Below are 16,629 nucleotides of genomic sequence, written 5' to 3' on the forward strand. Positions count from 1 at the left end.
GGGGAGACCAATTGAGATTTATCCTGGAGAAAATAGCTATTTCAAATGGGGGCTCTACGGTCCATGAATGGACCAACCACTGGCAACCAATAAGGCTTCCCCCCATGGCACTTGAGATGGACAAAGGTTCCTCTTGGCATTTAAAGGCCTCCTCCAGGGACTCAATAGTGTTCTTTCTTCCAGTTGGCATGGGTGGGGGCCTGCCCTCATTCTCCCTTGGAAAAACGGGGAACCAGTGAGGGAATCCCATCTGGTATTGATGGGTCAGCTTCTCAGGACCAATAAGCGCTCCTTCTGGGACAATGATTCCTCTTTGGACAGAATTTTCCATCTGCCTAATGTAGATTATATTGAAACATATGAAGTTTTTGCTGAAGAAAGGAGTCATGTTATTACAGTCCTTCTTGTGTTCTTCTAAGACCAGTGAAAGCTTATCTAGGACAACAAACTTCAACTTTCCAATTCAATAAACTTCTTTTTTAATGACTTTTATCGACATCTCTTGTTTCATCCATCACCTAAATTTCCTCTTTAATACCTTTTGACTATTCTTTAATTCTAGTGCCTTCCCTCTGTTAATTATTTCTATTTATCCTGTGTATAGTTCATTTGCACATATTTATTTGCCTTTTAACTCTTCATTAGATTGTGAACTCTTCAAGAGTAAAGACTTTCTTTGTTTCTGCAGTATATTGCACAGTTGGGGTTTCTTCATTCAGTTGTAGCCAACTCTTTGGTACCATATAAACCATACTGTCCATTTGAGTTTTCTTGGAAAAGGTACTGGAGTGACTTATCGCTCCTTCTCCAGTGGATTAAGACAAACAGAAGCTATTGACATGCCCAGTGTCACACAGATCATAAGTGTCTGAACATATTTGAATTCAGCCCAAGCCCAGCACTCTTATCTCCTGAGTCACTTTCCTGCCCACTAAGTAAATAGAGGTTAAGTGACTTGCCCAGTGTCACAGAGCTAGTTAAGTGTCTGAGGTCACATTTGAATGTATTTTTTCTGACTCTTGGCTTAACACTCTGTTCACTGTGTCATCTATCCGCCCCAGCATAATATGTACTAAGTGCTTAATAAATGCTTATTGACTAGGGAATGACATTTTGTTTTATGCTTGTCTTATATCTCACTTTTAGCTGTTTGTATCTTTGATACCAAATCATATCTGAGAAATGGTCATGGAAGATATTTTTCCTCTTTTGATTCCTTCCCCTATCCTAGATGAAATTCCCCTACTCTTGTGGAAATTCTTCTCAATTTAATGTAAAACAGATTATCTATTTTTATGTTTTTAAATTGCTTTTATCCTTTGTTTGGTTAAATATTCATCTTCTCCCTAAAGCTGGGAAATATTTAAGACCTCCTCATCTCATTTTGCTATTGTACGATCTTTAATATTCAGATTATGTTTCCATTTTGAATTTACTGTGGAATAAGGACTAAGATGTTGATTTAAGCCTAATTTTTGGCAGATTACTTTTTATTCCCCTTCAATCATTACTTATAAAATAAAGGACGAATTTCCTGAGTTGTAATTTAGGTGTTTGAGATTATCAAACATTAAGTTGAGTTCCAAATAAACATTTTTAAAGCATCTCATATTGCAAGATCCTGTAAAATGTACGAAGGAAAAAGAAAAAGGAAGAATATGTCTCAGCCTCTCCCCTCAAGAAGCTTATAATCTCATGGGGGAATATGACTTGTCCCAAACGATTATGCAACAATGTAGAATGTAATAAGAGCAGGGAAGACAACGTTTTGTGAAAAATTGGAGGCAGGAGAGAACAAGTTTAACTGTTCAAATGAGATAGAGCTTCCTGAAATAGGTGTTCACTGAATTGGGCCTTGAGGGAAGAAAGGGAGGTCAATGAATAAAAATGGGGAGAAGAGGAGAAAACTTGATGTTATAATATGGGAATTCAGAAACTGAAAAATGGAGATAGGAAAGGAAAACAAGAGGGGAATTTTAATGAAGAGCAGTCTATTTTATTTATTTGTTTGTTTGTTTGTCTATTTGTTTGTTTATTTATTTATTTACTTATTCATTCATTCATTTATTTATTTCATTTATTTATTTATCTATCTATTTATTTATTTATTTATTTATTTATTTATTTATTTATTTATTTATTTATTTATTTATGTTTTGTTTTGTTTTGTTTTGTTTTGTTTTGTTTTGTTTTTTCTGAGGCTGGGGTTAAGTGACTTGCCCAGGGTCACACAGCTAGGAAGTGTTAAGTGTCTGAGATCAGATTTGAAATCGGGTCTTCCTGAATTCAAGGTTGGTGCTCTATCCACTACGCCACCTGGCTGCCCCCAGTCTATTTTATCTAGAATAGTGTTTCTTTTTTTTCTTTTTGACCATGGATCTTTTTGGTCATTTGATAGAACTATGGGTCTTTCTTTGGCTAATACTTATAAGTGCATAAAATAAAACTCACAGGATTCCAAAGGATCCCAGTTAGATTCATGAATGCCAGCTGGAAATCTGTCCTCATGATGGCGATTAGAATGGGATAAGGCTAGACCTATGTGTGGAGTGCTGGAATCCCTGAATCAAGATGCGCCATGTTACTTAGTAGGCAATGGAAAGCCAATGACAGTTGTTGAATACAATCACAAGGTCACATGTAGAAAGAAGGTTCAGCAGCAAAGTGGACTGGACAGAAGAAATTCCACAATTAGGAAATGATTATAATGATTGGGTGGTGGGATTGATCTATCACAGCTACTTTGAGAGAGGGGAGAATAGGAGTTGGAGAAGGGGAAATTTGTGAAGAGGTAGGGTCAGCTGATGAGTCTTGGAACACTAGGGGCCTAATGGGGACTGAGCATCTTGGCCGTCTCGTTTTCATCCCTGGCACCCAGCACAGGTCTTTACACATAGTGGGAAGTTAGCAAATGTTGATTGACAATATTTGCTGAAGAAATGACGGTAAGGTACAGGCTTTCTACCATAGTCTGAATGATAGAGCCACAATGGTTCCTCTGTCAAGGAGCTTACAGTCTAATGGAGGAGATAGCAGAGATATAAATAAGGATAAAGAATGGGTGAACCTGTTCTTTCACTGGTAGTGGGAAATCCCAGATGAGGAAACTCCTATCAATGAAGATTTGTGTCTTCTCTGAAACTTAGTCTTTGAGTTCAGTCTCAGAATACTGAGAGGGTGAGTCTACAGCCACACAGTCAGTATTTGTGAGTGGGAAAACTTGTCTTGACTACAAAACTAACTATGTGTCTTAAATCAGGGCATCTCTCAGGATATGCTCCATAGATGTGTTTGGTATGGGCCAGGGAAGATCCCAACCCATTTTGAATAAAAAATGTATTGAAGGAAAAAACCCTTTCAGATGGCACAGGATGGGGGAGAGCTTCTTGGAGAGGGTCTGTATTATGTTCAATCAATAGATCAATTAAATAATAATAAATATTATTTATAATAATAAATAATAATATGTAATATACAACAATAATATAATAAATATTAATGTAATATAATAATAAACAAATTATAAATATAAAAATAAATTAAATTAAATAAATCAATTAAAATGCATTTATTACTTATTGTGTACAAGGTACTCTGCTAGACACCGGAGGTACAAAGACAAAAAAAATTCCTCCCTTTGAGGAGTTTGTTCTCTATCAGGAAAGACGATTTGCACATTTGTAAGCGTGTATAATGTATATTTTTTGGGGATGGGAAAGCATTAGAAGCTGTGTGAGTAGAAATAAGTCTCATACAGGCTATGGGGCTTGAAATGAGCTTTGAAAAACAGTAAGGATTTTAAAACATGGAGGTGAGGAGGATCTACATTCTAGGCATATGGAATAGCCTGGACAAAAGCATGGGGATGGGAAATGGATGACTGCATAAGAGGAACAGCAGACAGGACAGCTTAGATAGTTATTGTTGAGTACTTGAAGTAATATGTAATAAGTCTGGAAGGCTCAGCTGGGGTAAGATTATATAGGTTTTACATACCATACTGAGTCATATGGATTTTCCCTAGAGGCAAGAAGGAGACACTAGGCCTTCTATTGTATTAAGGAGAGAAGGATTGGTGGAATAGATCTTTGGCATCTATAAGAAGGAAGGAAGGAAGGAAGGAAGGAAGGAAGGAAGGAAGGAAGGAAAGAAGGAAGGAAGGAAGGAAGGAAGGAAGGAAGGAAGGAAGGAAGGAAGGAAGGAAGGAAGGAAGGAAGGAAGGAAAGGAAGGAAGGAAGGAAGGAAGGAAGGAAGGAAGGAAAAGAAGGAAGGAAGGAAAAGAAGGAAGGAAGGAAAAGAAGGAAGGAAGGAAGGAAGGAAGGAAGGAAGGAAGGAAGGAAGGAAGGAAGGAAGGAAGGGAGGGAGGGAGGGAGGAAGGGAGGGAGGGAGGGAGGAAGGGAGGGAGGGAGGAAGGAAGGAAGGAAAAGAAGGAAAGGAAGGAAGAAAGGAAGAAAGGAAGGAAGGAAGGGAGGGAGGGAGGAAGGAAGGAAGGAAGGAAGAATATGGGAAGGAAGAAAATATGGAGAGAGACCCTGGAGGCAGAAAGATCAAGGACTCTCAGACACTATTGATTCTCAATCACTTTTGACATATAGACTTAAAGTATGCATAATATCAGGGCATTCGTTGTATCTACTATACATACATTTTTTACTTTTAGGGCCATTCACAAAGAACTGTCATGCCTTAATACTAATAATTACCAGTGTTATTATTCTAGGACTCAGTCATTCTGATTTTCCCAATACCAATATTTGCACGCATGGCAGTCCTAAGAGGGAAGGAAGAGAAGATTCTGAGAGAGGAGGGAATAAGATGAAATAGAAAGGCATGAAAGAATCATTGTTCCAACATAAATCTTCTAAGCTCTTTCCTTTGCTCCATGGTCCATGGGTTTCAGGTTCAAAAAGAAGTTATTCCCTTCCCTTAAGTACTTAACTGTGTCCATTTGGGGTAGTGTGTCCAGTTTGATGGAGCATATTTTGGGAAGGTGGTAACCAATGGTTTCATTGATAATAATTTGCCTAATCCAAGGAGCGTTGTGGGAGAGGTGATGGATTTAGAATCAGGAAACTTCATTTAGATCTCACGTCCAGCACATCTCAGAACCAATGGATTTAGAGATACTGGTGATGTGAGCTTGTGTAACCACTCTGAGCTTCAGTTTCCTCATTTATAAAAAAGAATAAAATATATTCATAAAATGTACATACAAAATTTAATAAAATGTAAAATGTATATAATAATAAGCAGGTTGGTATAGTGGATTGAAGGCTGATTTTAATCAGAAAAACCTGGATGCACTTCCCTTCTCTAAACCCTAACACTAAGCTGTATAATGATGGACAAGTCACTTAACCTCTTACTGTTCCTGAGTAAATCTTTGAGACTAAATTGGAAAAAGATAGTTGATTGCATTTGTGAAAGGACTTTCCACACCAGGTGTTTCTTATACCTAGGAAATCAAAGTGCTAAACCAAACAAAATGAAACAAGGCAGAAACAAAAATTCTACCTCGTAGGATATTATAAGGATCAGATGAGGTAATGTACTTGTAGGACTCTGAAAACTTTACAGAAATCAATAAAGCAAACTGTTATTTTTAACCATCCATACTTGAAAGCCAAAGTGGATGAAATATTGAGAAGAAAATTCAATGGCATGCAGTTGGGCAGGAGAGCATTGAGTCAGTCCATTTGTATGTATATAAATGATGATACCCAGATGATGCAACATGAGTTGTGTAGATTATGGACAGAAATTATCTGTATGACTCATTGTTGAGGGGCTTTACTATAGATGTCCCTTAATTGGCTGCTGAACCGAGGAACTGATGACTGAGTGAATAACGACAAGCTACCGGTGTCTTTTTTCCCTTATAGCTCACAGCTCAAGAAGTCTGTCAGGGCTTCAAGGCAATGTTTCTCCCTCTGAATTGAAATTCCTAGAACTCCAGGGAGTTCTTTAAATTCTCTCACACGGACAGTGTCTTGAACATGGAAGTAAAGAGGAGAAAGAGAGTAGATTAGACAGTAGGAAGGTCAAACGTAGCTTTTGGAGGTTCAGGACTGTCCTCGTGCCACCAGGAAGCATTGCATGGCCATTAGATAGCTGGGATATTTACTATTTTCAAAGAATGGGAAATAATTGTAAGCCAGAAGACGATGGAGAGGTCCACAGTGGGTGGGAGTTGGCAGTGGATTATATATGAGGAATTACCGAAGAGTGATGGAGGTGAGGGGGGTTGAAGAGAAAATATCAGTCATACATTACAGAGCAAGTATCTGTTCTGTAATTTTGGAAGGTTGGAAGAATGAGGGGTAACTAATGGATAGGTCATGTGATCCATTAGTATACTCACAATTACAAGAGAGATGAGGAAAGATGGGTGGATTCTCTATGGCAAAGTTATAGGATCATTGAGAGCTGGAGGGATTTCAGAGGTCATTGCATCCAATTTCATTTTACTGATGAGGAAACTGAGGCAGAAAGAGATGAAGTGACATGTCCATGTTTGAATGTGTCTGAAATGATTTGACTTTGGCTTTCCAGAGTCCAAGTCTAATATGTTATCTACCGCACCCCTCTATAGATAAGAGTTGGACAGCATGAGACTGCATGGGTAGACTGCGATCGGTATTATTTGAAGGAATACCCCCATTTGTGAGAACACGGATCCGTTAGTATATTATTCAGCAATTTCTTGGTGATACTTTATGTCTGGGAATCATATTCTACTAGGATCGTCTAAGTTCTAGAATTTCAGTTTACACAAGGCAATAGAAACATGGCAGGTATATTATCATCAAGGAATTGCATGGGAGAAGTGCAATAAAAGTTTAATAAAAGCCACTGGGGACAGGTGTTTCCAGAAAGCCAGGTGGGTCAGCCATGTAGTGAGTGAAAGTGAAGGATAAATAAGGGACAGGTTACATGTGACACATTCCATTTATGAACCAAGAAGCAGAGGAAGGTTTAGAGAGCATTGGGTGAGCCTTCTATGAAGAAATGATGGAAAGATATGAGCAAAAAAGAATCCCACAGATTAGAAAGAAGTAATGAGTTGCCGTGGTGGAGAGCCTGGAGGAAATAGAACCTACTTCAACCCCAACTCTGACTCCCTGATCATTGACTTGGAAGAAGACAACAAGGAAAGGAAGGGGACTGAAAAAGAGGCCATTTGGGGGACCCAATGGCCATCTTCTAGCACATGAAGGATTAAGTGGGGGAAAAAAACTTTAGACTTATCCCAGTGGTCCCACAGTCTTTGATTGGTTGTCCTATATCCAGAATTGCTATTCTTCCTCGGTTCTGAGATTCTATGGTTTCTTCAAGGCCTTCTCTTATGGGGTTACCTGCCATCTTTTCTGAATTTCTTAGGTATATACCAGCTATTTACATATGGTCTTCCCTTTTGAATGTAGCCCTTGACAATAGGGGATGTTTTACCTTTTTCTTTAAATCTCCAGTGCTTATTAAACTGTCTGGTGCACTTTTGTTGTTGTTCAGTCATTCAGTTTTGTCTGACCCTTTGTGACCTTACAGACCACAATATGTCAGGCCGTTCTGTCTTTCACTATCCCTCAAAGTCTATTCATGTTTATTGTATCCACGACACCATCTATCCGTCTCGATGTTTTATTGTAAATTTTAGATTTAAGTTGAAGAAACTGGGGAAAACCATTGACTTGGAATATAGGAAGCACTAAATGGATTTGTTTTGACTCACTGATTGATTGGCCATTCTTGATTCAGGTCAATGGAGATTTCACACTTTGGCCCTGTCCTTGTGAACTAGGAACAATGTCCAGGGAAGCAGAAGGTGAGGAGAGACTTGTGGGATGATGTAGTTTGGTTTAATAGAGGCTGAATTCTGAAGGAACCGTCATGAGATGCTGGATAACCAGTTGTCAGGGATTCTATATCCGGCCTCGAATGGCTTCCCTGTATCAATGCCCTTCTTTATTCTAACTGATCCTGACGATAACTTTTTTGTTCATTGTTATTTGCATGTTGTCCTCTTTATGGGACTGTGATCTCCTGGGAGACAGGGACTGCCTGCCTTTGGAGCTTCAGTGCTCACAAAAAGCACACAGGAGGACTTCATGAATGTTTTTTGACTTCCTGACTAATTTTTTCACAATTAGAGATGGTCCCAAATAGAGTGAATTGCCTTGTTGGATGATAAACTTATCTCTGGAGGTGTTCAAGGAGGAGACCAACTGGCTACTGTTGGAGATGGAAAGAGGACTCCTGTTGGGTCGAATGAGAAATTGTGATGGATGAGAAACTTGATTTCTGGGGACTTGGGTTCTTGATCCACTAACCTTCAGTTCTAAGCTCTGTCCCCATAGACTCATTGTTGCTCCAGGCTCTGGGATGGACTGGAGTGGCCTGTGGTGGAAAAACCTAACTGAGGACGCGGAACAAAAGCGCCAGCCTCATAAACGCTCATTATGGCCGGCCCAGCCTGCCCCCCTCCTGCTGAGGCGTCACCATTCATAAACTGGGCCCCTACCACTGTCTTCCTTCCTCCCTGCCCCTCTAAATCTGGGTGGGGCTCAGGAACTTATAAAGTTGGGCATCTCAGGACCTGCCTCCCCCTTCCTGAGCAGACAGAGCCTGAGCCTGAGCCCGAGCCACCTGCCCCAGACTGCTCCCGCTTCCGATCAGGTGAGGCCCTAAAACAGAGGGACAGAATGCAGAGACGGAGTGGGGAGAAGGCACCAAGAGACTCCAGTGAGACGGTGGCCATCTACTCTCAGGCCTTGAGCCAAAACATGGCCGACAGAATGATTCTTGGAGGGATTCGTGGAGAAGGGGAGCTGGAAATCCCTTTGGCCATCAGAAAAGAGACCGGCTGGAAGGAGAAGAGGGAAGGGTAGATAGAGGGTGTCTGTGCTACACATTTTGGGAATTGAGACATTTGCCTTAGAGAATGAGGCCTTGAGGGGCAGGGTGGTTCCCTGGAGAAAGTCTCCAACACGGAGCCTAGAACTCGGCTTGGCTCAGGCCCTTGCCACTTCCCAGCCTCATTCACCGCCTCTGTTGAAAGAGGAGCCTGGAAGGTTTGGTTTCCAAGGGTTCTTCTAGTGCCGATGTGCTATGATTTCAATAGCAATGATGTCTCTGGAGCTGGAAGGAGGGAGGGCAGGGAGTGCCTGGGGGAGGGGAGAAGAGGAAGGGCCCATTCCCTTTCCTCCACTCCCCAGCATTCCATTTTTCATTCCTTACCCAGAGTCAAGGCCAAGGCCCTGACCCACCATGCATCGGCTCCTCACCTTTTTCAGCCTCCTGACGGTCACAGGTGAGAAGAGGCCCTGGATTGTGTTTTATGACTGAGTCTGTGACCTGGAGCCACACCTTCAGAGATGTGCTAATGTGGCTGTGGCTGTGGGGCTGAGGCTGTGGCTACCACTGTAGGTCTGGTTCCATGACTGTGACTGTGTTGTTCGCGACTGAGTCCCTAATTAGATACAGTCACAGTTACAGAGATGTTTGCAGTCTTATGTGTCCAAGCGTGTGGCCATATCTTTGTGACCTTACATGTTCATAGGATCATGATAGAGACTGAGGTGATAGACAGCTAGAGGTTGATAGATAGATATGATGAATGGATTGTTGGTAGCAATAGCTAAATGAGAGATGTTGAGAGATGATTGGCCAGACAGAAGATACATGGATAGATGAATGGATTAATGATAGAGACAGGTAAATGATAGATTTTGAGAGATGGATGGACAGATAAATAGATAGATGGGTAGATGAATGGGTGGATTTATGATACAAATAGATAAATGATAGATTTTTGAGAGACTGATAGAAAGACAGACAGAGAGATATAGGAATGGATAGATAGATGATTGGATGGATGAATGAGATAGATGAATGATAGATTTTGAGAAACTGATAGAAAAATAGACAGATAGATGAATGGATAGATGGATGTTGGATGCATGATTGAGATAGATGAATGATAGATTTTAAGAGACGGACGAATGGATAGATAGATGGGTGGATGAATGGGTAGATTTATGATACAAATAGATAAATGATAGATTTTTGAGAGACTGATAGAAAGACAGACAGAGAGATATAGGAATGGATAGATAGATGATTGGATGGATGAATGAGATAGATGAATGATAGATTTTGAGAAACTGATAGAAAGATAGACATATAGATGAATGGATAGATGGATGTTGGATGCATGATTGAGATAGATGAATGATAGATTTTGAGATATTGATAGAAAGATAGATGGATGGATGGATGGATTAATGACAGATAAATGATAGATTTGAAAAGATGGATGGAGAGATAGGCAGATGAAAGGGAGCAGACAGACAGATAATTAGATACAGACAGATAGATAGATAGATGGATGAATTGATGATAGAGATAGATAAATGATAAATGATAAATTAGGAAAATTAAGGATTAGGATAAATTAAGAAAAGATAGATAAAGAGATAGATGGGTAGATAGATGATAGAGAAAGATTTGGAGAGCTGGAGAGAGAAATAGGTAGATAGATAGATAGATAGATAGATAGATAGATAGATGAATAGAGAGACAATTTATTAAGTACCTACTCTGTTCCAGACAATGAATACAAAGAGTAAAACCAATCTGTGATCTACAAGAGTTTATCTTCTAGTTGGAAAAGACCACATGTAAAGGAGATCTTGGAAGGGTGGGGGGATGGAGGACTGGGCCCTGCAAGGAAGGGCTAAAGGTCCTCTATCAGAGCCAAGGGTTCCAGGAATGGAGTCCAAGCTTTCTGTGGGGAGGTGGAGGTGAAGGTCTGAGTCAAGAAGATAGGGCCTGGAACTGGACCAAGGAACAATAAGATTTGTGCCCCAAAGGACCCCCAAATCCATCCTCCTCCTCACTATTCTGATGCCCAGAGTTGAGGTATTTTGTCCCAGATCACACAGCTAGGTGTTTGACCCAGATCTTCCAGTTCCAAATCCAACATTATTCCACTGCTCCACCCCCTCTTAGACTATCATACCCACAATTACGTACGTGTGTGCATGTGTGTGATTTGAGATAACTACATCTAGTTTCTACTCATGTGTCTGTATTAATGATTTCATCTGTTCCCTTCTGCACCTATGCCTACGTATTCCTGCCTCTGTCTTAGTTCTTGTTGCTCAAGCCTGTGCAATCTGTTAATGGGTCATGTAGACGACATTTGAAGACCTCTAGGGCCAGGTAGCTCACTATCCTGCATGGCGGTTTGCTCCATCGTTGGCTGTTTTTTGAGCATTAGGAGCTTTTTCTTCACCTCCAATTGCAGTCTGCCTCTCTGCCAAAGCTCTCCCTTGCTCCAGTTCACCCATCCGGGGCAAAGCCAAACAAGGATAACCCCTCTGCTAAGAGAGCCCCTTTAGAGACAGGAAGACAAAGCCCCGCACTCTGGAGTGCTTCCCTCTCACCTTGATTCTCTCACCCTCACCTTCTTTTCTCTGGGCAGGTTAGCCCCAGCTCCTTCTATGACTTCATTTGTATTTTGTTCACAACTGAGTCACTTTGGAACAGCCAGATTCCCTATGCCCTAAAGTTCTTCCCGGCTCCGAGAGAAAGGTCTGCTCCCTTCCTCAGTGCCTTCTCCGGCCCAGAGTGACTATGGGACATAACTGAGATCTACCTTGGAAGCTGGCTCTTGCCCCATCCAGCTATCACCGTGCTATGTTGAGAGGCGCTGGGGTGTGGGGTCAGTAATGCCTAAGTAAGTCCCACTTCTGACACGTCCTGGCTGTCACTAGGCCTCTCTGGGCCTAAAGGACGGAGCTTTATGGAGCTCATGGACCATGTGGAGACCACGTTCCTATATTAAAGAAATCATAGGTCCTCCATATTCTGATGTGCGGGACTTCAGCCAAGTTCATGCGTTGCTGACTGCAGGCTGTGTATCCCTGGGTGTGTTTCCATGACCCTTTGTGCCATAGCCTTTCATATATATGTATGTACAAATGTAAGTATGCATATATATATATATATATGCATTCTGTATCTATAGTTTTTCATATGTATACATACACACATGGCCAGTCTTTCATACATACATATACACACATGAACATATGCCTTTCACATATATACACACACATACATGTTTCATATTCATTACAGCGTATGCATGTAACAGATTCTGTGATACCGTTGTCCAGGAAGCAGCGTCAGGAAGTCCCTTTTCTAGTGTTGACGCTCTGTTCTACCCATGTGATCTTGAGCAACCTTAATTTCTCACTGGGAGCCTCAGTTTCCTTCTTTGTCAAAATGAAGGGGTGGAAGTAGCTGTTCTTCACTTTTTAACTTTTTAACACTTTGTCACGGTTTCTTCCACTTATCACTTCTTATTTTCTATCTTCTGCGCTCTTCCCCAGCTCTCATGATAAGTATTCTAAAGACTCATCTGCTCTTAAATTCTTTATTCTAGCTTCCCTCCTCACTGACATTCCATGTTCTAAGCTTCTCCCACCCATTTCCGTTCCAAAGTCTCTCACAGGCCGGACGCTCTGTAGCAGGGTCTCTGTGTCCCTTCCCATTTGGCTGTTCTCTTCTCAGGACCCTTTGAGCTCTAACATCTTGTACATTAGCTTCTATGACACCTTTCAGTTCTCACATGAAATAGAGGCCCATTGGTGGCCTTTTATCTATACATACATCCATGTATATGGCCCGTGAAGAATTGTCTGGCCTTATCAGGGTATTGATATTATTATCTCATGATAAGAACCTTACAGAGAATGAGTCCAGCACCTTCCTTTGACAGATGAGGACTTGAAGGTCAGAGGTGACAGGACTTCTTGGTGAGCTCTTTCCACTGGGCCACATTGTCTGTCTTTCCCTGGCTATTCCCTTGGCTTTCTGTATCCCTCACCTGAAGTGACTGTGTGGGGACGACCATATCCATATTTAGCCAAATTCAGAGTCAAAGATGATCATGGATATGCTATGACCGTGACATGCAGCCAGTTGTGTGCAAACTCAGGGGGTTTTGTACAAGATCTCGGGTGTTCTGTAGCCAGACACGTCTCTGTCTCTTTGTGCAAGAGTCCTCCTCAATGAAGGCTCTTTCCTTTTTTCTTCTCCCTCACTTTAAAAAACAAAACAAAAAAAATACTCTTTGCTGGTCCAAATATTGGAGAAGAGGAGCAAAGTGAAAAGAGGAGAGCTGGGGATTGATTCAGGATGGGAAGCATGGGATGGGATAGGAAGGTATTAGTTGGGAAATCTGGCAATAGCTTCGTTATAAACTGGGGTCACGGGCTTTGGGGATGAAAGAGTGGTTTTCGATTCCTCATATTGAGTCACTGAAGAGCAAAAGGGGAAAGGAAGCAAAAATTGGATTGAGAGCTGTTAGGAAGTGAAGGGCTTTTATTAGAAAAAAAAAAAAAAAAAAGCAGAGTGCCTGTTAAAAATAAACATGATGGCGAGATCTCTGGGAAATTCCTGAGAAAGATGCTGGAAATCATGCCTTAGGTTCGAGGTTGTGGGATGTCCAGATGCCACATCCCAAGTGCTTGGCTTTTGTCCTTGTGTGACTATTCTGTGCCTGGGATTTGTCACTGTCCTTACTGACTTCAGATCTTCCCTCCTCAAGTATCACAGGACAGTGACAAGGTCTTAGGTGGGGAGGAGTGTCGTCCCCACTCCCAGCCATGGCAGGTGGCACTCTTTGAAGGGAGTCGCTTCAACTGTGGGGCTTCCCTCATCTCCAACCAGTGGCTGCTTACCGCAGCCCACTGCAACACAGGGTATGGATATGGGGGTCTGGTCTCTAGTCGGGGGGGGGGAGAGCAGATACCAGAGGCTTGGGTCCATGGTGGACAGGAGATTGGGGACAGGAGTACTGGGCTTCATGTTAGCTCTGTCTTCCACTAATTGGCTGGGTGACCATGGGGAAATAACTGATCTGAACCTCAACTTTCCCCATCTGTAAAATGGCATGGTTGGACTGGATGATATTGAAGATTCTTCCCTCTCTCTCATCTTGTGTGCCTTGTCTATGGCCTCTGAGAAGGACAGTGAGACTCTAGGGCACAGATTTATGGGTAGATGAGGTGGAATGGGTTGTGGGACAGAATTTAGGGTTTTTTTTAATGTTTTGGTCTCCAAAAAGAGGGCAGTACTAGGGGTATTTAGGGAAAGGAGGTTAGGCAGGCTTCCTGGGACCATGTTGGGGAGATAACCAGGACTCCCTGGTCCCTTATCAGTGTGGGAGATGTCTGGGTTCCAAAATCAGAGATGGGAAACTGGACTTGATCTCTTAGGGAGCTGGGACTTAGGGATGAGGGGGTCTGGAGTCCTGAAGGGGAAAGGGAATTTGCACTCACTGATCGCTAAGAGGGCCAGGCCTGGGGATCAGGGCCCTGCCACCACTTGGCCACCTGCTTTGTCTCACAGCAAGATGCGGGTCCGGCTTGGGGAGCACAACCTCCGTATGTGGGATGGAGTAGAGCAGCTGCGTGGAGTGGCGCAAGCTTTCCCCCACCCTCGCTATGAGAAACGTGGCCACCATGATGACATCATGCTCCTACGCCTCAACCGACCGGTCTGCCTCTCGGACAGTATCCGGCCTGTGGCCCTGCCCACCCGCTGTCCCCGGAACGGGGAGCAGTGCGTGGTCTCCGGCTGGGGTCTGGTGGCCGAATTAAAAAATGGCAGCCAAGGTGCCCCGGGAGACCGAGGTACATGGAGAGGAGAAGGAGGGCCCTGCGATTTTGGATGGCTGAGTTAATAAGATGCTGGAAAGCAGGAAAGAGCAAGATCACTGGGGACCCCAAGGGGTAGAAAGGCCCAGAATTGGGGAAGGGAAGGAGCTGGTGTCCACAGAGATTCCAAATTGTGAAAAGACCAGATAGATGGGTCACCCATGTTCAGAGTGGTTCAGTGGGAATACAGCTATTTGTAAAGCAGAGGATCTATCAAACATACCCGGATTTCAAAGGTTAAACTGCAAGTTTGGGTGATCAATCAAATCCCCTGTAGACATAGATGAAGACTTCTGAGTCCCTCAAGTTAGGGTGAGCTGTAGCCCTTAACCCTCATGTTGCAGGGAAGGGCCTTTAGCTCTTCCTAAGAGTCCTGGGGCTGAAATATTTTACAAAGGATTGGGGTCATATCATATCCATATGTGGTTGGAGGTGTAGTCCTGGAGAAATGGGAGGGGACATCCCAATTTGGGAACAGGAATGGGGGTTTAAACTTGGGGTCCCTTCCCAGCTGCTGCACCCAAAGTGAAGCTCCCAAACACTCTGCACTGTGCTAACATCAGCATCCTCCCGACCGCTTCTTGTAACATGGACTATCGAGGGCAGGTGACAGATACCATGGTGTGCGCAGGCGTTGAGGGAGGAGGCACTGATTCGTGTGAGGTCTGAGCTTTGGAGCATCTGTTCGTCTGGGGAGAGAGTGGGATGGCTGGTCTGTGGGGAAGGAAATGAGGATGCAGCTGGGAAGGGGTTTAGGCTTGGTGGGTTTGGGCTCGAGGATGGAGTGGCAAGGGGATGAGGAAGAGGTAGGGATAGAGAGTGGTGATGGGCTTGGAGCTGGGCTGTTGGATGTGGGTGGAGTGGACGTAGGGGGTGAGAAGTGGATGGAGGAAGGTCACCACGGCAGCTTTCTGTTTGTTGTCTTTTCTTCCCACAGGGTGACTCAGGAGGACCCCTGGTCTGTGGGGGAGCTCTGCAGGGTATCGTCTCGTGGGGTGATGTCCCCTGTGATACCACTACCAAACCAGGGGTCTACACTAAAGTGTGCAAATACTTGGGTTGGATTCGGGATGTGATGAGGAAGAACTGAGGAGGATCCGTGCTCACTGGCAGCTGTTCATACTTTCCCTGTGGACTCCCTGGAAACAGCCTGGGACTTCTTCCTGTCTGGAGCAAGACAGAAATCTGACCTCTTCAACTTGCGGTAGTCCAAAGAATTGGAGATCGACCAAGAAAAATGCTTCATTTTAAGAACCTGAAGTTCTGCGCTAAGATTCTGTCCAAAGTTACCAACCATGTAATCAAGAATATAATTTAAACCACTCTGCCTGGCCTTTCTGTGTCTTCATGTCAAGTCACCAAGTAATAAGCACTTATTAAGCACTTACTGTGTGCCAGGCACTGTGCTCTGATTGAGTGTGATGTGATCAGAGGGGATCAGATATAGTAAAAAGCTAAAAGAGGTAAAATTCTGGATAGAGTTAGGAAAAATCTAGTCTCAGACATTTAACTAGCCTTTGTGACTCTAGGCAAATCACTTAAATTCTGTCTAGCTCAGTTTCTTCATTTGTAAAATGGGGATGATAATAGCATTCCCTCTCAGAGTTGTTGCAAAGATCAAATGTGATACAATTTGTAACGTGCTTTGTTAAAATGCTAAACAAATACTAGCTATTATTATTGTTTGTGTTAAGGCCTGAAAATCAGCCCCTTCTTTCTACTTCTCATTATTTTAATTGCTCTTATTTCTTTAGGGCTAGTGGCAACCCAATGGGGTAAATGCTACAAGTATTATCCCTGTTCACCTCATTCTACCAGTCACTTCTCCAATTTGTTCATCTCTCTCTTTCTCTCTCCTTCTTTCTTTCTTTCTTTCTTTCTTTCTTTCTTTCTTTCTTTCTTT

The 16,629-nt window shown here is 42.7% G+C and overlaps 1 protein-coding gene across 1 annotated transcript; it reads left to right on the forward strand.

The window, feature by feature from the left end:
* The first annotated feature begins 9,264 nt into the window (after positions 1 to 9,264).
* LOC141562599 (kallikrein-15-like) lies at positions 9,265 to 16,049 on the forward strand. Its single transcript, XM_074302604.1, has 5 exons — positions 9,265 to 9,307; positions 13,616 to 13,769; positions 14,419 to 14,702; positions 15,238 to 15,389; positions 15,664 to 16,049. Exons 1-5 carry the CDS (start codon positions 9,265 to 9,267, stop codon positions 15,814 to 15,816), a joined length of 786 nt encoding a protein of 261 aa, XP_074158705.1. The 3' UTR covers positions 15,817 to 16,049.
* The last annotated feature ends 580 nt before the right edge of the window (positions 16,050 to 16,629 follow it).

The sequence above is a fragment of the Sminthopsis crassicaudata genome, chromosome 3 (genome assembly GCF_048593235.1).
Source record: "Sminthopsis crassicaudata isolate SCR6 chromosome 3, ASM4859323v1, whole genome shotgun sequence".
NCBI lineage: Eukaryota > Metazoa > Chordata > Mammalia > Dasyuromorphia > Dasyuridae > Sminthopsis > Sminthopsis crassicaudata.